At 34.7% G+C, this 27,655-nt stretch overlaps 3 protein-coding genes across 4 annotated transcripts in view; 1 reads left to right on the top strand and 2 right to left on the bottom strand.

Annotated features, from left to right (window-relative positions):
- LOC109604153 (polycomb group protein Psc) overlaps nucleotides 1–27,655 on the bottom strand; it is a 179,935-nt gene that overhangs the window by 119,802 nt on the left and 32,478 nt on the right. For both annotated transcript variants that reach the window (XM_049969316.1, XM_049969315.1), the window contains one exon: nucleotides 13,404–13,427. The gene's annotated coding sequence lies outside the window, so the exon portion shown is untranslated. The remainder of the gene's footprint in view (nucleotides 1–13,403; nucleotides 13,428–27,655) is intronic.
- Nucleotides 9–26,231, top strand: LOC109605306 (polycomb group protein Psc-like). Its single transcript, XM_020021874.2, has 6 exons — nucleotides 9–369; nucleotides 17,227–17,354; nucleotides 17,404–17,672; nucleotides 19,323–19,634; nucleotides 19,699–19,779; nucleotides 23,711–26,231. The coding sequence occupies exons 2-6, from the start codon at nucleotides 17,231–17,233 to the stop codon at nucleotides 25,817–25,819; spliced, it is 2,895 nt and encodes a 964-aa protein (XP_019877433.2). The 5' UTR covers nucleotides 9–369; nucleotides 17,227–17,230; the 3' UTR covers nucleotides 25,820–26,231.
- Nucleotides 17,678–19,286, bottom strand: LOC126266063 (sorbitol dehydrogenase-like). The gene has a single exon (XM_049969317.1). It carries the CDS (start codon nucleotides 19,257–19,259, stop codon nucleotides 17,850–17,852), a length of 1,410 nt encoding a protein of 469 aa, XP_049825274.1. The 5' UTR covers nucleotides 19,260–19,286; the 3' UTR covers nucleotides 17,678–17,849.

Below are 27,655 nucleotides of genomic sequence, written 5' to 3'. Positions count from 1 at the left end.
TATTTTTGGCCGCACAGACGTCGACACCGTGCCGATTTTCGCGGGTTTTTCACCGGTGAACCACTGAAAATTGCCCGTTTGAGAGCGGTACCGTGTACGGTACGGCACGTTGTTAGCGTCCTGTGAATTTGGTGCGGATCCGTTGTCGGCGAGTCGTGGAAATCGTTCGTTTTGTCGGCGGGTATTTTAACATGAAATCCACTGTGTTATATGTAGGCAAGGCGGCGTTGCCGCACGGCCGGTAGGGTCGACGTTGCCGCTGCGAGTGCGCCCGGTTTTATCAACTGCGACTAGCTAGAGCGTGAGAGAGACGGACGGAGAGCCGGGGCTCTCGCACACCAACAGACACACACGGACACACAAAGAGAGGTAAAAACTGTTCCTTTTGTTGGGGTATCTGGGTTAAAGCGCTCGCCGAATTTCTTTTCCGTATTTTTACGGGAGCCGGCGCTGATGGCCCGCATTGTTTTGCATGGTTGTTGTTGTTATCGCTTTTGCATGGTAGTCTTTTTGTTGGGTCACGTGATTTTTGTGACATGTGCCCGGCACATGTTTTTGACAGGCCCGGTTGATTGTTGCCAGTCACGTGGTTAGGGGTAAGTATTTTTCCAGTTCACTACAAGGACACCGATACGTAACTACAAATTTTAATAATAACGAACTTTATGGTTGGTACCAAGAAACTGACCGCGGAACTTCTGGTTGGAAAGACGATAAGATAAGATTAGTAGTATCATTTACATATTAGAAAATGGGAATTTGAATAAATAGTATTGCAATATAAAATTGTCATTAATGTCTTTGTTAATATGCCCCATTTGTTTTAGATTACAAATGGGTGTAACAAGGCTAATTATGGCTATAAATATATTACAGTACTTTATTCAAATTAGATTTAATGGTTCATTAAATCATAGTCTAGATTAAGTCTAATTTGATCATATGGTATCAAGTCTGAGCAGGTAAAATATATCAACAATTATATGAAGAACAAGTTCATTCCTGAACTCATACTTGAAAAAACCAAACTGGTTCTGATCAATCAAAGGTATTGTCTAGGAAAAATTTGGTTCCCCATATTGGACTTACTATTAAGGGTAACAGGCCTAATAATTTGTCTTAAACAAACTTTTAAGGGGGAAAACCATCGAGAATGGTTGAGAAAAAAAGTAAATTGTTTCTAGTTAATCAAAGGACAGTCTAGAAGAATGTTCATCAACTTAGACTCAGTGTCTCTTTATGTAACATACATTATTACATAATATCTGTGTAATGGTATATCGTGGATGTTTATTATTTGAGAGTTGTTTCAAATCAGTCAAGAGGGAGTTTGCTCCTCAAATTGGACTCAATAACTCATCAGAATATATGATATCATCTCTGTGATCATAATTATTTTTTTCAAAGGTTCAAAAATGGTAAATCGTAAGGATGGCAAAAGATAGAAGAGTTTATCAGTATTATTTGAGAAAATAAATTGTTTCTACTCAGTTCAAGAGAGTTTAGAAAGATTTTTTTCCTCAAATTAGACTCAATAACTCATTAGAATACCAAAGATAACGTCTTTGGTCATATTAAATTTGGTTTGGCCAGTTAAAAAATTTAAAATATTAAGAATTATGTGAACAACAAACTTCAAAGGTTCAACAATGGTAAATCGTAAGTATGGCAACAAAGAGAAGAGTTTATCAGTATTATTTGAGAAAACAAATTGTTTCTACTTAGTCCAGGAGAGTTTAGAAAGAATTTTCTTCCTTAAATTAGACTCAATAACTCATTAGAATACGAAAGATAACGTCTTTGGTAATATCAAATTTGGTTGGCCAGTTAAAAAATTTAAAATATGAAAAATTATATGAACAACAAACTTCAAAGGTTCAACAATGGTAAATCGTAAGGATGGCAAAAAATAGAAGAGTTTAGCAATATTATTTGAGAACACAAATTGTTTCTACTCAGTCTAAGAGAGTTTAGAAAGATTTTCTTCCTCAAATTAGACCCAATAACTCATTACAATACGAAAGATAACGTCTTTGGCCATATTAAATTTGGTTGGGCCAGTTGAAAAATGTAAAATATGAAGAATTATATGAATAACAAACTTCAAAGGTTCAACAATGCTAAATCGTAAGGATGGCAAAAAATAGAAAAGTTTAGCAGTATTATTTGAGAAAACAAATTGTTTCTACACAGTCCAGGAGATTTTAGAAAGAATTTTCTTCCTCAAATTAGACAGCATAACTTATTAATTAGAATATGACTTTGGTCAAATAAGTTCTGATTTACTATGGTTGAATTATATGGAGTGTTTCATATAATTAATATTTGAAATAACAAAATTGTTTCTATTTAAAAACATAGTGCAGAAAGAATTTTGTTTAATTCAAAGCTAAGATGAAGTCAAGAAGATATTTCAAAAAAAAAAAAAAAAATAGGTAACAACAAGAAACAAAGAACCACATTATGCCTATTAAAAAACTATTATTAGTTTATTACCTTTTAAACAAAACGGTATTTTAAAATTTGCTGCATTAGTTAAGTACTTTTACAAATGGTTTTATGCAAAACAACTTTGTAAAGACCATCAAGAGTGAAAAGGGGGAAAACTAAGAAATAAAATAGTGCGGAGTATATTAATATAGGGTAAACAATTCCAGACAAATCGATGTTCAAAGGTCAACATGTGTTGGAATGTAATACTGGTTGGTTAGATATAGTTAAAATAAATACAATTATTGATTCTAAGGACTAATTTCATATTGATTGAAAAAATAATAATAGTATTTTTCTTATGGACTCAATAAAGCATGGAGAAAAATTACAATATATTTTAAATGTCAAGGTTTATAAGAGAAATTATCATACAAGGTTTTCAAGAAATTTTGACAGTGTGATTAAATGATGTCAACTAAACAAATATATCTACAGGTACTTTAGGTGTCTGAAAAAGATATTTTTTAACACCCTTGTATTAGGGGTAGGAAGGAGTCTGGAATATTAATTAGTAACAGTAGGAGACTCGAGTACAAAGTGAGGAGAATATTAAATCAGCACTTAAAAATTAATTTTCCAGCATTGAATATCATAATTAATTATCAAGTGACTAAACAAACACCCCCATTGATACTTTCAATGTCTTTACAAAATACCTGTAAGGGTAAGAGGAAGCCAAGAATACTAATTAGTTAGAGATTCAAGTACAAAATGAGAAGAATATTTAATCAGCACAATTAAAAATTAGTAATCAATCTTCCAGCATTGATTAAATCCAGTAAGATAATCATCACTAAGAATCAAACTGGCTGCATTTGAAGAATTTTTGGCAGTATGATTAAAGTGACTAAACAAACACCTCCATTGGTACTTTGGACGTCTGAGAATAAAACTTTACAAAACACCTGTAAGTTTAAGAGGAAGCCAAGAATACTAATTAGTTAGAGATTCAAGTACAAAGTGAGAAGAATATTTAATCAGCAATTAAAAATTAGTAATCAATCTTCCAGCATTGATTAAATCCAGTAAGATAATCATCACTAATAATTTTTGGCAGTATGATTAAAGTGTCTAAACAAACACCTCCATTGGTACTTTGAACGTCTGAGAATAAAACTTTACAAAACACCTGTAAGGGTAAGAGGAAGCCAAGAATACTAATTAGTTAGAGATTCAAGTACAAAGTGAGAAGAATATTTAATCACCAATTAAAAATTAGTAATCAATCTTCCAGCATTGATTAAATCCAGTAAGATTATCATCATTAATAATCAAACTGTCAGCTTTTGAAAAATTTTGGCAGTACTATTAAAGGGACTAAACAAAAACCTCCATTGGTACTTTTGATGTCTGAGAATAAAATTTTACAAAACACCTGTAAGGTTAAGAGGAAGCCAAGAATACTAATTAGTTAGAGATTCAAGTACAAAATGAGAAGAATATTTAATCAGCAATTAAAAATTAGTAATCAATCTTCCAGCATTGATTAAAGCCAGTAAAATTGTCATCACTTAGAATTAAACTGGCTGCATTTGAAGAATTTTTGGCAGTATGATTAAAGTGACTAAACAAACACCTCCATTGGTACTTTGGATGTCTGAGAATAAAACTTTACAATACACCTGTAAGACTAAAAGGAAGGCAAGAATACTAATTAGTTAGAGATTCATGTACAAAATGAGAAGAATATTTAATCAGCAATTAAAAAGTAGTAATCAATCTTCCAGCATTGATTAAATCCAGTAAGATAATCATCACTAATAATTTTTGGCAGTATGATTAAAGTGTCTAAACAAACACCTCCATTGGTACTTTGGATGTCTGAGAATAAAACTTTACAAAACACATGTAAGGTTAAGAGGAAGCCAAGAATACTAATTAGTTAGAGATTCAAGTACAAAATGAGAAGAATATTTAATCAGCAATTAAAAATTAGTAATCAATCTTCCTGCATTGATTAAAGCCAGTAAAATTGTCATCACTTAGAATTAAACTGGCTGCATTTGAAGAATTTTTGGCAGTATGATTAAAGTGACTAAACAAACACCTCCATTGGTACTTTGGATGTCTGAGAATAAAACTTTACAATACACCTGTAAGACTAAAAGGAAGCCAAGAATACTAATTAGTTAGAGATTCAAGTACAACATGAGAAGAATATTTAATCAGCAATTAAAAAGTAGTAATCAATCTTCCAGCATTGATTAAATCCAGTAAGATAATCATCACTAATAATTTTTGGCAGTATGATTAAAGTGTCTAAACAAACACCTCCATTGGTACTTTGAACGTCTGAGAATAAAACTTTACAAAACACCTGTAAGGGTAAGAGGAAGCCAAGAATACTAATTAGTTAGAGATTCAAGTACAAAGTGAGAAAAATATTTAATCACCAATTAAAAATTAGTAATCAATCTTCCAGCATTGATTAAATCCAGTAAGATTATCATCATTAATAATCAAACTGTCAGCTTTTGAAAAATTTTGGCAGTACTATTAAAGGGACTAAACAAAAACCTCCATTGGTACTTTTGATGTCTGAGAATAAAATTTTACAAAACACCTGTAAGGTTAAGAGGAAGCCAAGAATACTAATTAGTTAGAGATTCAAGTACAAAATGAGAAGAATATTTAATCAGCAATTAAAAATTAGTAATCAATCTTCCAGCATTAATTAAAGCCAGTAAAATTGTCATCACTTAGAATTAAACTGGCTGCATTTGAAGAATTTTTGGCAGTATGATTAAAGTGACTAAACAAACACCTCCATTGGTACTTTGGATGTCTGAGAATAAAACTTTACAATACACCTGTAAGACTAAAAGGAAGCCAAGAATACTAATTAGTTAGAGATTCATGTACAAAATGAGAAGAATATTTAATCAGCAATTAAAAAGTAGTAATCAATCTTCCAACACTGATTAAATCCAGTAAGATAATCATCACTAAGAATCAAACTGGCTGCATTTGAAGAATTTTTGGCAGTATGATTAAAATGACTAAACGAACACCTCTATTGGTACTTTGGATGTCTGAGAATAAAACTTTACAAAACACCTGTAAGATTAAAAGGAAGCCAAGAATACTAATTAGTTAGAGATTCATGTACAAAATGAGTAGAATATTTAATAAGCAATTAAAAATTAGTAATCAATCTTTCAGAATTGATTAAATCCAGTAAGATTAACGTCACTAAGAATCAAACTGGCAGCATTTGAAGAATTTTGGCAGTATGATTAAAATGACTAAACGAACACCTCCATTGGTACTTTGGATGTCTGAGAATAAAACTATAAAGCACATATAAGGGTAACAAACACTTTGATTGGTCCATTGGATGGTTGGGAAGAAAACTTTCAACCTTCTAAGTTGATTAAGTCCTGTAAAATGACCACCATTAATGACCAGATATATTCTTGTAGATTAGCAAGTAGTACTTCCCAATAACGAACATCCAAGAAATAAACCAATCATCAATCAGTCAGTCATATATGTTAGCGTTCGAACAGGAAGGACCATTTTAACCCACTAACAAAATTACTACGTCCAAATCGAATAACAATTTGATTTACGACTTCGGCACCTGTCTTTAATAAACAATTAGCGTCACGCATGTAAATGAGAGGCCGCGACGTGGCCATAAATATTAATCATTACGCTCCGTTAAAAAAAAAAGAGGATGATCGAAACGACACACGACATCCCCTCGATCGGTGCTCCCCCTTCGGGTTTGCGGAATCTCGCCGAGATGCGACAGCTGCACGGATATTTTCATAAACACCGAAACAGTGTTTACGGGTTGCCGTCCTCCGCATTCTGATGGACGCCGAACGTAAACAGTACCGATAAGTGCTCCCGACGTAAATAACCGAAATAACCACTTGTATTGATAAAAGGTTTACCAGCATTATTTTCGCTATTCGGGTGAAAATCACCGATCTCGCCGGAACGATAAGCGAGATAGCGTGTGTCGTGGACAATGCGGCTCATTGTTCAATGGAGCCAGGCGAATTTATTAATTGCGCGCAGTTAATTATGCAGATTGTTGTGTGCATGTGCGACGATGGATGCATATTAGAAACTTGTTTGCGTAGGGCAATGCCACACAACGCTTCAAACGACGTTCTATCGGGCAGGAAGTACTGATAGTGTTTTTACTGGGAATGTGGACAAAATTTACTGAGTCGTTCAACGAAATCGGTTATTAATTTTGAGAATTGCGGAGATAAAAACTAACTTGGCTTCCTTAAGTTTGGCAAATAACCGCAGAAGGTTGAGTTAAGTTGGAAAACTGCACTTAAAGAACTATTATGGGTGTCACGAGAGTGAAATTTATGGTGATGGTTTGTGAAAGGAGACCGTGGAGGATTGCTCAAAGAAATGTGTGAATAAATTATCTTACGTTTACAAAGAAAAACAATAATTAATATTAATAGTAAAGTTCAACAGATGATTGGAAAAAGTAACATGACAGAGATAATGTCAAGAATGTAAACAATTTTAAATTCCTTGAGCCTCTCAAGAAACAATCAACACTTGGTAATATGGCTTAGAGGTGGCAAATATGAGGAAAATTAAAAGAAAATTGATAATAGTGACTAGATATATTCATGACTTCTTAATTTATTAAAATTTAAACTTATAAACGTTACTACAGATGAAAAATAAATAATAATAGTCTAGTTCAAGAACGATTAGACAAAAGTAAGAACCAATGTAATGTCAAGAATATAAATAAATTTAATTTCCTCGAGTCCTTCAAGGACCAACAAAAAGCTGACAATATGACTTAGAGAAGACCTATACGAGGAAAATTGGAACTATATTGATAATAGAGATGAAAGACCCTTCTATATTTATTTATTACTTCCTAAATTGTTAAAAGATAAACTTACAAACGTAACTACAGATGAAAAATAAATAATAATAGTCTAGTTTAAGAGAGATTAGAAAAAAGTAAGAAACAATACAGATGTAATGTCAAGAATATAAATAAATTTAGTTTCCTCGAGCCCTTCAAGGACCAACCAAAAGCTGACAATATGACTTAGAGAAGACCAATACGAGGAAAATTGGAACTATATTGATAATAGAGGTGAAAGACACTTCTAGGTTTATTTATTACTTCCTGAATTGTTAAAATATAAACTTATAAACGTTACTACAGATGAAAAATAAATAATAATAGTCTAGTTTAAGAGAGATTAGAAAAAAGTAGGAACCAATACAGATGTAATGTCAAGAATATAAATAAATTAAGCTTTCTCGAGCCTTTCAAGGACCGATAAAAAGCTGTCAATATGACTTAGAGAAGACCAATACGAAGAAAATTGGAACTATATTGATAATAGAGGTGAAAGACACTTCTAGATTTATTTATTACTTCCTGAATTGTTAAAATATAAATTTATAAACGTTACTACAGATGAAAAATAAATAATAATAGTCTAGTTTAAGAGAGATTAGAAAAAAGTAAGAAACAATACAGATGTAATGTCAAGATTATAAATAAATTTAGTTTCCTCAAGTCCTTCAAGGACCAACAAAAAACTGACAATATGACTTAGAGAAGACCAATACGAGGAAAATTGGAACTATATTGATAATAGAGATGAAAGACACTTCTAGATTTATTTATTACTTCCTAAATTGTTAAAAGAAAAACTTACAAACGTAACTACAGATGAAAAATAAATAATAATAGTCTAGTTCAAGAGAGATTACAAAAAAGTAAGAAACAATACAGATGTAATGTCAAGAATATAAATAAATTTAGTTTCCTCGACACTTTCAAGTACCAACAAAAACCTGACAATATGACTTAGAGAAGACCAATACGAGGAAACTTGGAACTATATTGATAATAGAGAACAAAGACACTTCTATATTTATTTATTACTTCCTAAATTGTTAAAAGATAAATTTACAAAAGTAACTACAGATGAAAAATAAATAATAATAGATTAGTTCAAGAGAGATTAGACAAAAGTAAGAACCAATACAGATGTAATGACAAGAATATAAATAATTTAACTTCCTTGAGCCCTTCAAGGACCAACAAAAAGCTGACAATATGACTTAGAGAAGACCAATACGAGGAAAATTGGAACTATATTGATAGTAGAGATGAAAGACACTTCTAGATTTATTTATTACTTCCTAAATTGTTAAAAGATAAACTTATAAACGTTACTACAGATGAAAAATAAATAATAATAGATTAGTTCAAGAGAGATTAGGAAAAGTAAGAAGTAATACAGTTGTAATGATGAGAATATAAACAATTTTAACATTCTTGGGACTTTCGAGAAGCAATAAAAACTTGTCAATATGACTTAGAAAAGAGTAATAAGGGATATTGGAATTATGTGGATTATAGTGATAAAGATACTTTCTAAATTAGCTAATACTCCTCAATTTACTAACAAATGATCCAGATAAGTCAATAAAGGAAGGCAATAGACTTAATATAAGTAATAAACAGTAGAATGAAAGATTTAGAATATAATCTAAGGAACTAGTCTTTAAAAAAATGAATTTTACGAAAGTAGATTATATGCATTCCTAATTAAGAAAAATTAAAAAAGATACCTCTAAAAGTAAGTCTGTGGAAAAGACAACGTTTATAAAGAAGGGCAGGTAACTAAACTAAATTATGGCCAATTCTTGAAGAAATAAAATGTGACACAGACTCAACATGAAGAGGAATAATGTATAACACTGAATGTAGATATATCTAAAAGGAGCAGCAAATGAAAGAAACGATAAACTGAGGAAGGCTTTAAAAGGACATGGTGTAATAAAGAAATTTATGTACAAGAACCGTTGTCAGCCATATTTAACAGTCACATCAAAGTATTGGAAAAGAGGTGATAAAGAACTGTTCTTCTGATGTTCTGATTGCCTCATTCATCTCCCTTTTGTTGTAAACAAATTACTAATAAATACAAGGAAATTGTTTTGTTAAGACAACACCGTACGAGCGTCATCGTGGACCCATTAAAGTAAATATGTGACAAACAACAGTTCATTTTAAAAATGACATCACCAAAATAACAACAAAAACCCCGATAATGGCATTACAAATTCAAACAGTTGTTCCACCCAGACACAGTGTTATTGTCATCGTCTCAACCCCGATCATTCATCACCCGAGTGGAGGCTGGCACACCATTTTCTCGGTCCTCGGCAACGGAAAACGCATCATCCAGAGAAACCGCACATGTAACAGATAACTCCGGCGAAGCCGCACACGGCGCCAGAAAAAAATAAATCGAGCCATCAAAACCCGACCAATAAATATGCCTTTGCCGGCCGTGGCGCAAGTGACTGCGGTTTTTTACGATAAATCATGTCACGACGTCGTCTCTCTCTCTCTCTCCCAACGACGTTACGCTCGACACTCCGTCATTGCTTTTGTTTTACGGCCGCGGCCGAGGGCGTTCGGCCGCCCTCGGCCCTCGCCGTTCACGTCGACTCTCCGGTGCGTTTTCGGAAGTTGCGGCGTCAAAGACGTTTCGCGAGGTTTCGGCGGGGGCGATGTAAATTTGTAACTCGGCATAAGTATGTCACTGGTTTTTTTCGCCATCCCGATGCGGCACTCGGCCGCTAATTATAGCCGTCCGGCCTAATAATACGACGGAAGGGTCGCGGAGCAACGAAATTCTGAGTGGAATTATTCGGTCGCACCCCGGCGCAGGGACCCCGTAACATATTTTCGGACCGGCACCCCGGTCGTTGGCGACGAGGACGGTCGGCTATCGGTCGCCGGGGGTGCGACGGAGACGGATCATAACGCCGCATTATGGGTAGCTTATTTCTGGCGATGGGTTCGAAAACCTGTTGTTTCGGGGGGTTTTTGTTTAAATGTCCCTTTGTCCCCCGGTTGCTGGGTATGGAAAAATAGTTAACTAAACTAAAGCGATTGAAACAAATACAAACAGTTGTGTTCCTGCAAGGAGTTTACTGAATAATTCACGTCCTGCAATGCACATATCGATCCTGGCGGCGGTCCTATCCCGCTGATTAAAAAGCCGGTCCTGGTGGCGTTAATTTTTAATACCGTGTATTACGACAGCTGGGAAGAGTTGAGGGGTATTGTTGTAATCGAGTTCGGGAGGGATGGGTTATTTTACTAATGGATGGAAATGATTGATTTTGGGTTGTTAATCTTGTAAATGGTGGCACTGGTGAAGTTTATGTATTTATTAGTCGTTGAATGTTTGAAATTGTAAAATGTTTTGTTTTCAACTGTCTGTTGTCTGTTATTTATTGTCGTTTGATGGAACTTATTTGTTACCAGTTTTTACATGAAACAATATTAATAAATTATTAAATTTCTACAATAAATAAATAAATAAACAAATATGAAATTATGCAAAGAATTATTTGTTAAGTTCACATCAACTTCATAGTTTAAGAACTCAAATTAACAAAAATAATTGAAATATTGGAATTGTATAATTTTTAATTCTACATTATATATAAAATTTCATAACCTGTGTTCTAATAAATTCAAAAAAATGTATGTTTACGAACTAAAAATTAAGAAAATATTAAGAATTTTGATAAATAAATGTGAACTCTGTAGTTTAAGAAATTTTAACTCTACATACATTTTAATAACTTATTACAATAAATTTAGAAAATTATAAATCTATGTACCAAAAATAATGAATTCTATTGTCAGAGTTCAATTAAGTTGATATGAACTTTAAGTTTAAGAACTTATAGTTTTCAAAGAGTCAATTTGTACGTGTAAATTAATAAAAATAATTCAGTTAGTTGAAATACATATTCTATGTTCTAATAGATTCATAAAAGTGTAAATTTACGAACTAAAAATTAAGAAAATATTAAGAATTTTAATAAATAAATGTGATCTTTACAATTTAATAACTTTTATCTCCACATCTTAATAACTTATTGCAATAAATTTAGAAAATTATAAATTTATATACCAAAAATAAAGAAAATCAGAGTTCAATTAAGTTGATATGAACTTTATAGTTTAAGAACTTATAGTTTTCAAAGAGTCAATTTGTACGTGTAAATTAATAAAAATAATTCTGTTAGTTGAAATACATATTCTATGTTCTAATAGATTCATAAAAGTGTAAATTTACGAACTAAAAATTAAGAAAATATTAAGAATTTTAATAAATAAATGTGATCTTTACAATTTAATAACTTTTATCTCCACATCTTAATAACTTATTACAATAAATTTAGAAAATTATAAATTTATATACTAAAAATAAAGAAAATCATGAATTCTATTGTCAGAGTTCAATTAAGTTGATATGAACTTTATAGTTTTCAAAGTGTCAATTTGTATGTGTAAATTAATAAAAATAATTCTGTTAGTTGAAATACATATTCTGCGTTCTAATAGATTCAAAAAAGTGTAAATTTACGAACTAAAAATTAAGAAAATATTAAGAATTTTGATAAATATATGTGAACTCAACAATTTAATAACTTTTAACACCACATTTTAATAATTTATAACAGTAAATTTAGAAATTATAAATTTATGTACTAAAAATAATCATGAATTCTATTATCAGAGTTCAATTAAGTTGATATGAACTTTATAGTTTAAGAACTTATAGTTTTCAAAGTGTCAATTTGTATGTGTAAATTAATAAAAATAATTCTGTTAGTTGAAATATATATTCTATGTTCTAATAGATTCAAAAAAGTGTAAATTTATGAACTAAAAATTAAGAAAGTATTAAGAATTTTGATAAATAAATGTGAACTCAACAATTTAATAACTTTTAATACAACATTTTAATAATTTATAATAGTAAATTTAGAAATTATAAATTTATGTACTAAAAATAATCATGAATTGTATTATCAGAGTTCAATTAAGTTGATATGAACTTTATAGTTTAAGAACTTATAGTTTTCAAAGTGTCAATTTGTATGTGTAAATTAATAAAAATAATTCTGTTAGTTGAAATACATATTCTATGTTCTAATAGATTCAAAAAAGTGTAAATTTATGAACTAAAAATTAAGAAAGTATTAAGAATTTTGATAAATATATGTGAACTCAACAATTTAATAACTTTTAACACAACATTTTAATAATTTATAATAGTAAATTTAGAAATTATAAATTTATGTACTAAAAATAATCATGAATTCTATTATCAGAGTTCAATTAAGTTGATATGAACTTCATAGTTTAACAACTTATAGTTTTCAAATTGTCAATTTGTACGTGTAAATTAATAAAAATAATTCAGTTAGTCAGTTAGAACTTAAAATATGTATTTACATATTTTAAGTTCTAATAGATTCAAAAAAGTGTAAATTTACGAACGAAAAATTAAGAAAGTATTAAGAATTTTGATAAATAAATGTGAACTCTACAATTTAAGAACTTTTAACTTTACATATATTTTAATAACTTATTCCAGTAAATTTAGAAAATTATATATTTATCAATTAAAAATAAAGATAATTATGAATTCTATTATTAGAGTTCAATTAAGTAGAAATGAACTTCATAGTTTAAGAACTTATAGTTTTCAAAGTATCAATTTGTACGTGTAAATTAATAAAAATAATTCAGTTAGTTGAAATTCATAATCTGTGTTCTAATAGATTAAAAAAATGTAAGTTTACGAACTAAAAATTAAGAAAGTATTAAGAATTTCGATAAATATATGTGAATTCTATATTTTAAGAACGTTTAACTTTACATTTTAATAACTTATTCCAGTAAATTTAGAAAATTACTAGTTTATAAACCAAAAATAAAGTTAATAATGAATTCTATTGTCAGAGTTTAATTAAATTGATATGAACTTTATAGTTTAAGAACTGAAATTTATGAATTAAAGTTTTATCAAGTTTATGCGAACTATAAAGTATCTATAGATTAAGAAACTTACAGTTTTCGAGGTGCCAGATTATACCTGTAAATTAATAAAAAAAATAGTTAGTTCACATTCTGTGTAAAATTAAAAAAAAGTTGTTAAATAAAATAACTTTTAACATTATATTTTCATAACTTAATTTAGTGAATTTAGAAAATTATGACTATATATTATGAGAACTTTAATTTTCATTTTACCATTTTATATAATAATTAAACTAACTCTAAATTTTTTCCAATATTGAATTTTAAAATTTAACAATTTAACAATAACACAATTTCACTAAGAAAATATGAACTTCTTAATTTTTAAATCTAAGAATAAAAATGAATAATAAATAGAAAGATTTATTTATCATCTTTAAAATTAATGAAGAAGCAATTCTGAAAACTCATTAAGTAATGGAATATAAACATTAAAAAATTACACCCCATAAAAGTTACAACATAAACATAAGCACCATAAACAAACCACCACCGAAGCAACCCTCAATCCATCATAAAAAAAAGCCCGAGTCTAAACATAAACACCACACAACGTGGCACGACACGAAAGTGCACCCCGACCAGTCGCCCTGCAATTGGCCGACGGCACCCCGCGTCCGCCTCCCGGACGGCGCACGGGGCACCGCCCACCTCCTCCCCGTCATGGACTCCTGGTAGAGCGCCGAGCGGCGACACGTGGTCCCCGTACCGCCGACGAAGACGGTGCGAGACGCGGACGCCGATTGGAGGGCGTGGCGGGGTGAGGGGTGCGTCTCTCTCGCTCGCCCGGCCGCGACAAAGGAAGCGCACTCTTCGTACGGCCGGGTACGAGAGGGAGACGAGTTAATTATCTCGGCTCTCTGTTATTGCACTTGGCAGGTGAACGAATGGATCGAGATGAGAGATAGAGGAAGGTCTCGCGGTGCTCTCGGAGCCCGCAGCTCGGAGCACGGAGCGAAGGGAATTGAGAGTTGAGGACGGGTTTTAGAACTTGCGGTTAGTTGCGGCGGGTTTATTAATAGACTTTGGAACAATGCAAGGATGATTGGTGGTTGTGTGTTGGTTTAGATGACTGATGTCTGTTATCTCATCGAGGATGTTTTGAACCACTTTTATTTTATATCGTTATTATATATTTATGAAGCACTTAAAAATCACTCAGTATAATTATTGTAAATCTTTAGCTAAAGCTAGAATATATTCTGTTTATATTTTTTCTTTAAATATAACAATTGACAAAGGATTCTGTGCTATTCATCTCTTTATTGAATGTCAAGAGTAATTTTTCTATGGATGTAACTTACTCCCATTCAAATATAGTCCATATAATTCCGATGTCCATTATAAGTAAGTCTATTTTATCCGACATTCATTAGACGTTCATTTTACACCCTTAAAGAACTGACTATAAGGAGTAAATGTTCAATGTATGAACTCTCTTAAATTGAAGTCCAGGAGTGTGTAAAATTCAGACATAATGTTTTTTCACTCATTGTATAGTTCGTTACAATGTCCATTATATATCGTCCGTTTTATAAGGACTTATCATTTAGATTAAAAATAATATCAATAAGTAAGAGTAAACCTATTGATTAAATTGTAAAATATACATAAAGACGTGATGTTGTTAAATACTGTATTTTATTTATATTTTTTCTTTAAATATAACAATTGACAAAGGACTCTATGCCAATCTTCTCTTTAATGAATGTCAAGAGTAATTCTTCTATGGATGTATCTTACTCCCATTCACATATAGTCCATATAATTACGATGTCCATTGTAAGTAAGTCAATTATATTCGACATCCATTAGACGTCCATTTTACACCCTTGAATAACTGACTATAAGGAGTAAATGTTCAATATATGAACTCCCTTAAATTGAAGTCCAGGCGTGTGTAAAAATTTAGACATAATGGATTTTCACTCATTGTATAGTTCGTTACAATGTCTATTATATATCGCCCGTTTTATAAGGAATTATCATTTAGATTAAAAATAATGTCAATAAGTAAGAGTAAACCAATTGATTAAAATGTAGGGAAATATACATAAAGACGTGATATTGTTAAATATTGTTTTTTATTTATATTTTTCTTTAAATATAACAATTGCCAAAAGATTCTATGCCAATTATCTCTTTATTGAATGTCAAGAGTAAGTCCTCTATGGATGTGACTTACTCTCATTCACATATAGACCATATAATTCCGATGTTCATTATAAGTAAGTCCATTAAATTCGACATCCATTAGACGTCCATTTTACACCCTTGAAGAACTGTCTATAAGGAGTAAATGTTCAATGTATGAACTCCTTTATATTGAAGTCCAGGAGAGTGTAAAATTCAGACATAATGGATTTTCACTCATTGTATGGTTCGTTACAATGTCTATTATATATCGCCCGTTTTATAAGGACTTATCATTTAGATTAAAAATAATGTCAATAAGTAAGAGTAAACCAATTGATTAAAATGTAGGGAAATATGCGTAAAGACGTGATATTGTTAAATAGTTTTTTATTTATATTTTTCTTTAAATATAACAATTGACAAAAGATTCTATGCCAATTATCTCTTTATTGAATGTCAAGAGTAAGTCCTCTATGGATATGACTTACTCTCATTCACATATAGACCATATAATTCCGATGTTCATTATAAGTAAGTCCATTAAATTCGACATCCATTAGACGTCCATTTTACACTCTCGAAGAAATGTCTATAAGGAGTAAATGTTCAATGTATGAACTCCCTTATATTGAAGTCCAGGAGAGTGTAAACTTTCAGACATAATGGATCTTCATTCATTTTATAATGTCCATTATTAATCGTCCGTTTTATGAGGACTAACTAAAGTAATTAGCAAAGGATGCGTTGTGATATCAATCGTCTCTTTCAGATTGACTCAATTCATTACACATCCTTCATAATAAATTTCAAGAGTGTGAAAATTCGGACCTTATGACTGTTTATAAACTATAATCCATCTAACCTGAATATATAGTTTATGACATATTACTAACGACTAACTTATACAGTTGCTAGAAGTCACTCGTATGAAACTTAAGTCGGTGTTTTTAAGTAACCTGACTTACGTCTGGTGATGCAATTGCAATTTCAAGTGATTGTTCAGTTGGTTGCTTAAGTCAGTTGTTGGCTAAGTAGTGAGTTCTTTATTCTCTACTTCAGTATAAAAATATACGGACAAGCTAACACTTGTTAACACAATACATTAGCACGTCCATACTTATTTTTTAGTTACGTATTAGATCAATATTTTAGTTGATGCATCAACATTAGATGTAACTTTCAAACGAACCTTTTAAAAAGTGCATAAAACTGACAAAATGAGAAAATAGGAAAGTCTATCTAACTGTTACAGATCAGGTTTGAATCGATTACAGCAGTTGCTTTCACTCCACTTGTACACACATACTTCGTTTGCATGTACCTCGATTTTATCAGTTTGTATGCAATTACTTACCTTCACCTTTCTCCACATTTCCAACGAACAAACAAAACCAGCCTCCCAACCAAATTTGTTTAACCATAAAAAGATCCCACGGGCCAATAAAAGTTAATTATCAAAACCAATCAAACCCTCATCGGGCCAATCAAACCGGAACGGCTTCGCTTTTAAAAACCGCATCTCGGCCAGGTGAAACATCCGAAACGGCGCGCCGTCTTCTCGCGTGCACACGTGCCCGCGTGTGTGTGTGTGCGAGCCGGTCAAGAGGCCCTGCCCCTCCCCAATCCGTACGCCCACTTCCTCCCGAACCCTAACACACACACACACACTTATTCGCACGTAACCGCAATTGCCAACTAAGGGTTTCGTTTCGTTGCAGCACGATGACGCAAACGGTCAAGATGGAAAAGAGGCTGATGGTCAAGGAGATCAACCCGTTCATCACCTGCACCCTGTGCGACGGGTACTTCTTCGACGCCACCACTTTGGTGGAGTGCCTGCACACATGTAAGTCCGCTTTTAGCTTTTCGTAACTTAAAACTGACGCCCCGAGTAGTTTGCAGGGGGTGCCTGCTGAAGAACTTCGAGAACAGGCTGTGCCCTACCTGCAACATGGACTACAAGAAGAGGACGGTGTGTTTTAAGCCGGACAAACAGATACAGGCGCTGGTTTATAAAATCGTGCCGCATCTGTACGCTAAAGAGAACCAAAGAATGGAAGACTTCTACAGATCGACGACCGTCAGGGCCAGCAGCTCTTGTTCGGACGACAGCGTGATCGAGAGGGAGAGGAATCAGGTGGTCACGAACGAGGAAGGAGACACGGTAAGTTTGTCACACTCATTTTTATTCAGTTTAGCTGGTGTAGTTGATACAAGTTGGTGTTGGGGTCCTTTTCTCGTCTGGTGTTGCTGCAGCGTCTTCTAAAGAGACTTCTGAAGATAATAAATGGTGGTTACTCATCCTTTTACCCTTCATGGCTTCAATCTAATGCTATCGTGTCTACTGGAAACGATTTGCCTGTAGAGTCAGCTGCGATTCACAGAAGCATCCAGTTGCTGATGAAGAATTGGATGGCGGTATTGACGGGGCCCTGCTACTAGCGTTGCTGGTGGTGTTGCAGTCGCCTTTGGGGAAGGTGCTGGCGCGTAGCTTGTTCACCTCGCAGTCCTCCTGCACGTTTCTCGACGGATAAGCAGATCTGGTCGGCGTCATATCTCTTGAAGTTTGTGGTCTGGACGTCGATCCTACGGGCCTGTTCACTCTGGGCTCGCCGATTTGGCTGTTCTTGTCGCAGGTGCAGACGGGGTTGCTCTTCTGTTCCTTCTCGCACTCGTCGTCGTCCTGGTTGCACTTGACTATGACCGCCAGGGGGTTGCCGCAGTTAGCCTTAAGGGTTTTGAAGGCTTGTACCACGTCTTCCAGCTCGTAGTTGTGGGTTATGAGCTTCTTTAAAGGTGCCCTGCCGCTTAGCATCATGTCTATTGCCTCACGGAAGCAATTGTTGGTGTATTTGTAGGCGCCCATGATCTTCAGCTCCTTTAAGGCGATAATGTTGATTTGCACGTCCGTTTGCTCATTCCCCAGGCCAACAATCACGAAGGTGCCGCCAGATTTTGGTATCCTGAGGCCGACTTTGATGCCTTGCGCCGACCCGGTTAGTTCCAGACACACGTCCGGCTCCTCCTTCAACGCACAAAGTATCTTTTGGATTAAAATTTCATCGCAAATCGGTTTGGAAATGTCCAGGATTGCGTCCGCCCCAATGCACTTGGCCCTCTCGAGTCTCGATGTATTTTCATCGACCATTAAGATTTTTTTGACGCCGTAGTTCCGGCACACCATCAGACAGGCCAAAGCCAGCTGACATGCGCCGAAGATGCAGACCACGCTTCCGGACGTGATCGATCCTCTCTTGCAGGCGTAAATAGCCGAGGCCAGCACTTCAGTGAGGGCTCCTTCCTCGGAACTGATGCAATCAGGGATTTGGTAGCAAAAATCCGAGGCGTGGCAGTGATGCTGCCTCATTAGGCCGTCAGCGTTGGGTGTTCCGCAGAATTTAATGAACGGACACAAGTTGTACTTGCCGGTTTTGCAGAAGTCACACTTCCGGCAAGGCACTCCGGGTTCCACGACGACCCTGTCACCGACGTTCAAGTTGGTTACCTCCTTACCCATTTGCATGACCTTACCAACACCTTGGTAGCCCAGAACCATGGGTTTGTCTATTTCGTACACCCCAGTCTTGCCCTTGCCGTCTTTGAAGTAACCAACGTCGGAGTTTCCGATGGCGACGCACTCCATTTTCAGCAGTACCTCGTCGCACTTCATGTCCGGCAAACATTTCGACTCGAGCCTCAAGTCGTTGGGCCTGTACAACACCGCGGAGAGGATCTTCGATGATTTAGACATACTTGTGTAGTTTTTGATGAATGTGACAAGTGACATTTTATTTGATGTTTGACTATGTTACAGCACGTGAAGCAAATCGGGGAGGGCAAGTTCTTGACCAGCGAGGACCCGATCTCCCTGTCGCTCGAGTACTACCAGCATCATCTGGACGTCAGCGACGAAAGTGCCAATAATAATAATAATAATAACAATAAAAGTGTCGAGAATGGTGTGGGTGCGTATAAAAATAACGGACAAAACCTCAACGGTGATGCGGTGAACGGTGACCAAAAGAAGGACGGCGAGAAGAGGTTCCTGAGTTGTCCCGCCGCCGTCTCCATGAAGCACCTACAAAAGTTCGTCAGGATGAAGTACGCCCTCACGGCGGATCACAGGGTGAGTTAAATTAATACAAAACACAATTCTAGAAAATAATTTTTCCTTATTTATTTGCTTACAGGTGGACATAATTTATAAGGGGGAAGTACTACCTGATACGTACAGCCTCATGGATGTGGCCTACATTTTCCTGTGGAAAAGGGTAAGTCCTTCAATATTTCAGTACCACATTAAACGCATCAATTCATGGGTAGTACCTTTCGGTACTACTCTAAAGATTGTGTTGTTAAGCTAATTAGGATAATTTAAAAAGCGTCCGTGTCATTGTTCGCCGGCAACAATGGAGTACTAGACGCAAGTACCACAATTGATACGTCATCGATGTGCGTAGACGGAGGTGCAGACTAGGTTCTCACACACACACAAACACGCGGAGGAAGAGAGAAACGGCCGCCAGTCGAGCGTTATCTCGTTTGACGATCGCCTGGAAAGAGCGTACCGGGTACGACATTCTTGTCCGACGTTAACACGTACGGCACACAGAGTGCTTCATTAATTCCCCGCCAGCAATTAATCACCCCGCGTATTATTCCATTATACCATTATCCGGACGCTTCTGCCTTTATTGGTCTGCTTCTTGTGCAGTACTGCCCCTTGAAACGCGGTACGATGACTCCGTGCTCGACTTAATTACCGAACAACGCGTTTTTCTGGACAGTTTAACGGCCGTTATGATTATTACGCCGCAGACGAAATTAGCATACAATAAAAATATCAATAGACCTCGGATCTGGCGGGTAACGAGACCGTACAAATGATATTTAGCCGTACGATGTAAACACACAGCGCGTCGTACAAGGTTGCCCGCTCGTCGTTCTAAATATAAGCCGGTCGGCCGAATGGGTAAACAAAACGCGTTTTATCAAAATCCCGCGTTTTATCGTGCGCTTCGATTGTTCGACCCACACGGCCACGTAGAACCGTGCACTTTTCTTTTCTGGCTAAAAAAAAAATAATATCTAATTAACGCAATTATCGAGGCCGCAACGGCACATGAATAATGGACGGGGGTCTTTTGTTAAGCGAAGCGTTTCGGGAATGGGAAACGGCGCAGTGTCTCCGTTTACGGTTCAAGAAGTACCAGGTAGAGAGAACACCTTCTGGTCTTTTGTGCATCGGAAAGTATAAAACACACCCCGGGGACGAGACGACGGGAATTTATTGAGCGATAACGGAGGCCCATAGATAACGGTCAATTATTGAAAATTCACCGCAACAGTCCATAATCTATTTGTTGTTGTGGGTCTAGGAAAATCTCCTCGTTCAATGGTTTCTCATTTGGGTTTCAAGGTTTTGAAGTTGAGCCACGATTAAGAGAAATTTGTTTGCAGGTTAATACTAGAGTACCATTTACCCTATATTCAGAAATAAAATGAAAAATAGAATAGAATATATATAAGTGGAAAGTTGATGGTAGTACTGAACAACAAATCAGCCTTGCTCTGAAGATTTTACTTTAATTATCACTTATTGGAAGTGTAAATATTGTTCTCAGTTTCATTTTGAGCTGATAAAAAGTAAGAAGAAACTGAAGCTTAGCTAAAAGGAAGTACTAAGTTAATGAAGACAAATTTATTTTCTTTTACAAAAGCATTATTTATTTTATATTTAAGAAAAAGACTAAAACACTTCCATTCTTAAGAATAATTAGAGGAAAAATTAATGGTAGTACAACGAATCAGAATTGTTCTGAAGATTCAATACTTTGATTATCACTTATTGGAAGTGTAAAGAGTGTTCGCAGTGACATTTGGTACTAGTAAAAGCCTTTCAACTAAGCCAAAATTCTACTTTAACATTAAGAAAGTGAAACTGAGCTAAAATGAAGTACTAAATTAATGAAGACAAATTTCTTTCCTGGCTATTAGTAAAGTATCATTTACTTTATATTTAAGAACAAGATGAAAACAACACACTAAAACACTTCCATTCTTAAGAATAAATAAAGTGAAAGTTAATGGTAGTACCGAACAACGAATCAGAATTGTTCTGAAGATTCAATACTTTGATTATCACTTAGTGGAAGTGTAAGGAATGTTCTCAGTGACATTTGGTGCTGGTAAAAGCCTTTCAATTAAGCCATAATCCTAATTTAAATAACCATAAGAAACTGAAGCTGAGCTAAAATAAGATACTAGGTTACGAAAGACAAATTTTTTTCCAGGATATTAGTAAAGTATCATTTACTTTATATTTAAGAACAGGATGAAAACAACAAACTAAAACATGTCCATTCTTAAGAATAAATAAAGGAAAAGTTAATGGTAGTAGTGAACAACGAATCAGAATTGTTTCGAAAATTCAATACTTTGATTATGACTTATTGGCACAACAGACTAAAACACTTCCATTCTTAAGAATAAATAAAGGGAAAGTTAATGGTAGTACTGAACAACGATTCAGAATTGTTCTGAAGATTCAATACTTTGATTATCACTTATTGGAAGTGTAAAGAATGTTCTCAGTCACATTTGGTGCTGGTAAAAGTCTTTCAACTAAGCCATAATCCTACTTTAAATAACATTAAGAAACTGAAGCTGAGCTAAAATAAAGTACTAAGTTAGAGAAGACAATTTTTTTCCAGGATATTAGTAAAGTATCATTTACTTTATATTTAAGAACAGGATGTAAACAACACACTAAAACATGTCCATTCTTAAGAATAAATAAAGGAAAAGTTAATGATAGTACTGAACAACGAATCAGAATTGTTCTGAAGATTCAATACTTTGATTATTACTTAATGGAAGTGTAAAGAATGTTCCCAATGACATTTGGTGCTGGTAAATGCCTTTCAACTAAGCCATAATCCAACTTTAAATAACATTAAGAAACTGTAGCTGAGCTAAAATGAAGTACTAAATTAATGAAAACAAATTTCTTTCCTGACTATTAGTAAAGTATCATTTACTTTATATTTAAGAACAAGATGAAAACAACAGACTAAAACATGTCCATTTTTAAGAATAAATAAAGGAAAAGTTAATGGTAGTACTGAACAACGAATCAGAATTGTTCTGAAGATTCAATACTTTGATTATCACTTATTGGAAGTGTAAAGAATGTTCCCAATGACATTTGGTGCTGGTAAAAGCCTTTCAACTAAGCCATAATCCTACTTTAAATAACATTAAGAAGCTGAAGCTGAGCTAAAATGAAGTACTAAGTTAGAGAGACAATTTTTTTTTTCAGGGTATTAGTAAAGTATCATTTACTTTATATTTAAGAACAAGATGAAAACAACAGACAAAAAAACTTCAGTTCTTAAAAATAAACAAAGGGAAAGTTAATGGTAGTACTGAACAACGAATCAGAATTGTTCTGAAGAATCAATACGTTGATTATCACTTATTGGAAGTGTAAAGAATGTTCCCAATGACATTTGGGGCTGGTAAAAGCCTTTCAACTAAGCCATAATCCTAGTTTAAATAACAATACGAAACATTTTCTTCTCTCTCCTCATTTACACACATGGAGACAATAACGTGTAAAGGCACCGAATTACCATAACTAAATAAACTAACACGGATTACATACAGAATTACATTAAACAATGTCGTCATTCAACAACTGAAACGTTTACGGTCGTTCCTGCGACCATATAAATGTAAATGAGGTCGTTATGACAATTATCGAGTCTACAAATGGCACGGCGCGACCTTAGTACCCATCGTTCGCGTACCGCTCAGTCCCTAATGCCCGTCGCCACTGCGTCGCACCGTCTCGTACCGATAATTTCCACAACCTAATTCGGTTTAGTACCGAAAATCGCTTTTTTTCCACCATTCGCCTGCATCCGCATCGGAACGCAACAATAGCGAATAGAACAGGTTGTTGAACTGTGCCATTGCGGTACCGGTAATGACGGTACTATTGTCCGTAGCCTCGAAATGTAAAACGCCCCGCGATGTCGTAACACTAGCGCTAACATATATATTTTTTTGTATCGTCGTCGACCCGAGATAACGAGGAATTTGCACATGCACGCGAAACTGTTATCGCCATCCCGACCTTGGCGTTTGGTTTATCTATTGTTTATGGCGGCCTGTTTTAAACTATTCATTTTGTTGCAGGTCAAGCCCATGAGGTTCTTCTACAGAATCTTCACGCCCATGAAGGTGAGGCCCATTAAAATAGTGAACACGACCCTGTCGACTGGCGGTAAGCAACTACAAATAGTACCTGTTAAACCCAACTCCGACGTTAAGTCGCCCGTTGAAAAACCCGCGGAAAAACCACCGACGATACAAGATCTGGTTGAGGAGGACAGACGTCCTAAAAAGGAGGAGCTGATGGCCCATCTTCAGCTGCAAAGCAAGGCCAGAACGGTACCTCCAGTTGAAACGAAGAAGGTCGAAGCTGTTAAAAGTAGTACGGAGTTGAAGGCGGAGAAGGTGATGCAGGACTGCGTCTTCGACTACAACGAGTCGGAGGAGGAGATTAAGAAGTTTGCAGAGAGGCGTGACAGAGAGTGGGCCATGCAAAAGAAAATGGATGAGAGCAGACAAGCCGAGGACAACTACCACCACACCTCCAAGAAGAGGAAAAAGAACAAGCATTCAAAGAACGAAATGGTGCACAAGAAACGGAAACTCCATGCTGAAAAAATCAACACGGACGACGACCTACTGAAAATCAAAGTCAAGCTGACCAATGGGCACAAACACAAGCACCACAAGAGTACGGACAAGAACTCCAACTCGGAACTGAGCCAGAAGGAAAAGTTGCTGCAGATGAGGCAGATCAGGAAGCCCGTGGTGGAGGAGAAGACTGTACCAAGTACCACCATCAAAATTTCTAAGAACGTTGTGGAGAAACCCACACCTGTACCTAATGAGAAAGAGACTGAGGAGAAGAAGGTGGAGAAAGTCAAAGTTCCTACGCCTCCTCCAGCGCCGGAGGCGCCCAAATTACGTACTGAACTGAAGGTGGAGTTGAGCAGGGTGACGGAAGCGAAACCTGTTGTTACGAAGGTGGTGAAGCCGCCAGTTGTGACGAAGCCTGCGGTTAATAACGTGTGGAACCAACAGCAACAGAAGAAGCCTCTGACTCAGACGGAAAGTGAGAAGCAGAAGCAGACATTTCTTAAGAATTTTCAATCTTTCACCGAAAGGTACAATAAGAGTAACCAGGAAAAAGTCGTGCAGGGCCAGAAAGAGGCCGCGAAAGTACCTAAACCTAACCTGATCACCAACAACAAGTCCTTGGACCAGAAGCTTGCTAACCTCCAGCAAAGATGTACTATTGAGCCTAAAATGTCTCAGCCAATTCAGTCGCCCAAACAACAAGAGAAGGTCAATTTTGAAAAGCCTGTGTTGACAACTGGTTATCCTGCAGGTTTTACTGTGAGCAAGATCGAAAGCGGTGTTAAGAGGAAATCTGAGGATGAGAAAGAGATGCAAGACAAACGGCCCAGTTTGGAAATCACTCTGATCCCACCAACACCTCCGACCACTCCGGTAGTGAGCACCTCACCCACAACCCCCAAATCCGCAGACAAACCTCAGGCTAAAAGGCCACCACCTGCAACAATCCCCCTGGACAGGATCAAGAAGTCCGTGGGCCTAAAGTCTGGACTGAGTATCATACCAAAGATGCCGGAAAAGTGCGACAACATCGGCGCCTTAGATCTGACCAAGCACAAAATAGAACAAAGCAAACCGGAAACGCCGAACGGCACCAAACAACCCAGCCCCGGTCCAGCCAGACCGGACGCCAAGAACTCGATGCAACTCTCCAACCTGCAAATGCTGAGCAAAGTGGCGACCGAGCAGAACACCTTCAGCAAACCGGTCGTCACGCCCGGTCAGCCCAAGATCAGACAACAAATGCCCAACCTCCAGACACTGAAGATCCCCAGCATGACCACCAACAGCATGATCAAACCCGCCACCATACAAAGAATGCCCCCGAAACTGAACGAAATCAAGTTCAGGCCGCAGCAGACTCAGATGAGGAACTTCAGGCCGAACCAGAACCAAAACATACGCAACATCCCGAACCCCAGTCTGCTGATCAAGCAGAACCAGAACAGGATGAACTCGTTCAACTCGCAGCAGCAGGCGCAGGACAAGGCGGCGGAGAAGAGCGTCAATCAGAAGGAGACGAACAGTGCAATAAACAGACCCAGTCCGGTCGTCGAGACGACGAAGGTGACGGAGAAAACGGAGATATCCGTGTAAGGGTTGTTATAACGGTTGGTTTGTAAATAAGAGGTTTTTTTTTAGTTGGGTCTTTGAATTTCAGTTCCTCGATGATTTGTTGATTTGTTGTTTGTTTTATTGGATTTCTTTTAAACGAAGTACTTGTACATAAGATGATTCTTTTATTGTTGTGTTATATGTTGTTTCATTTTACCACTCATTTCGATATTCAGAAGGTTGCTGTTTTAGGCAGCCCCTGTGTAAAGTACTAAACTATTATTATAGAATTTATAGACTGTCTTGTAAACTAGGATTTTGATAGTACTTATAGTTATAAAATTTTTAGCACCCTAAGATCGTATAAATATTGTTTATAGTACCAAATCTCTTAAGGTGAATTATTGTAGTGTACCAATTTGTGAATATTAATAAATGTACAATTATTATTTAATACGACTTTTATTTAATTTTCTTTATAATTACATAAACATTTTGTGGTAAGTATAAATAATCCGAGTTAAGATTTTAGGGTAAGTAACAGAGGGGTAAAAATAAATTTAATTAAGAGAAATAATAATTATTAAATATTAAAATTACAAAGTTAAAACTTAACTCTTAACATTTTGACCGTAAATATATTTATTATTTAATAACGCTTTTATTTAATATTCTTTATAATTACATAATTATTTTATTAAGTATAAATAATTTAAATGGTTTTAAGGTAAGTAACATTTTTATAACCAAAATAATTAATAAGGTTTTTATTAAGTCTTTTTTGCATAATTATATAATTATTTTAACAAGTATAAATAATTTACGATAAATGATAATAATAAAATTTAAAGGTTGAGGATAGCCACTCGTGCTAACGAAACATTAGGAAATAATTCCAACAAACGTCAACCGATAAATCCGAACAACTATAGATATGGAATAATAAACTTATTAATCAAAAATATGTCAATATTATTTATATTTCAGTAAGAAATAAAAAATATTTGTTTGAAAAAACACTAAACTAATGTCTCCCAACTTTTGGACGCCAGGATAGATAATTATTATTTACTAAACCTTTTACGTAATATTCTTGATAATTACATAATTATTTTAGCAAAGGTAAATAATATAAATTAATATTTCAAGGTAGGTAACATTTTTGGGAATAAAATAAATAAGATTACGACAAATAATAACAATAATTATTAATAATAAACAAAACTATTTGTTTATTAAGTTAAATGAAACTTATTTTATTACATAAAACTGCATATTTCTATTCTAGAATTACAATATTTATTACAGTAAACCTTAAAAACTAAACTAAATCTCTTAATTTTTGGCCGCAAGTATAGATATTATAAATTAATAAGGCTTTTATTTAATAGTCTTAAGTATAAATAATTTAAATAGATATTTTAGGGGACAAGAAACATTTTCGGGACAGAAATAAATTTAATTACGACAAATAATAATAATAAAAACTATTAATGTTAATTAAAAAAATTATGAATATTACTCATATTTTTGTGAGAAAATTCTTAATAAACTTATTTGTTTATTAAGTTACATAAAATTAAGTTTAATGAATATCCCAAACTTAATTACTACATAAAACTACATATTTCCCTTCTGGAATTAGAAGATTAATTAGTGTAAATCTTGAAAACTAAACTGAAATCTCTTAATTTTTGGCCGCAAGTATAGATAATTTTAATTTAATAAAACTTTTATTTAATATTCTTTATAATTTCATAATTATTTTAGGAAATACAAATTATTTAAATAGATATTTTAAGGCAAAAAACATTTTCGGGACGGAAATCAATTCAATTACGACAGATAATAATAAAAACTATTAATATTAATTAAAAA

The sequence above is a fragment of the Aethina tumida genome, chromosome 6 (genome assembly GCF_024364675.1).
Source record: "Aethina tumida isolate Nest 87 chromosome 6, icAetTumi1.1, whole genome shotgun sequence".
Classification (NCBI taxonomy): Eukaryota; Metazoa; Arthropoda; class Insecta; order Coleoptera; family Nitidulidae; genus Aethina; species Aethina tumida.
The sequence above is the reverse complement of the archived record's forward strand: the minus strand, read 5'-3'. Positions and strand labels throughout refer to the sequence as shown.

Coding starts and splice junctions, on each gene's coding strand:
- LOC126266063 (XM_049969317.1), bottom strand. CDS start 19,259: ATGTCTAAATCATCGAAGATCCTCTCCGCGGTGTTGTACAGGCCCAAC.
- LOC109605306 (XM_020021874.2), top strand. CDS start 17,231: ATGACGCAAACGGTCAAGATGGAAAAGAGGCTGATGGTCAAGGAGATC. Junction 17,355..17,403: donor GGTGGAGTGCCTGCACACAT/GTAAGTCCGCTT, acceptor CGCCCCGAGTAG/TTTGCAGGGGGTGCCTGCTG. Junction 19,780..23,710: donor ACATTTTCCTGTGGAAAAGG/GTAAGTCCTTCA, acceptor ATTTTGTTGCAG/GTCAAGCCCATGAGGTTCTT.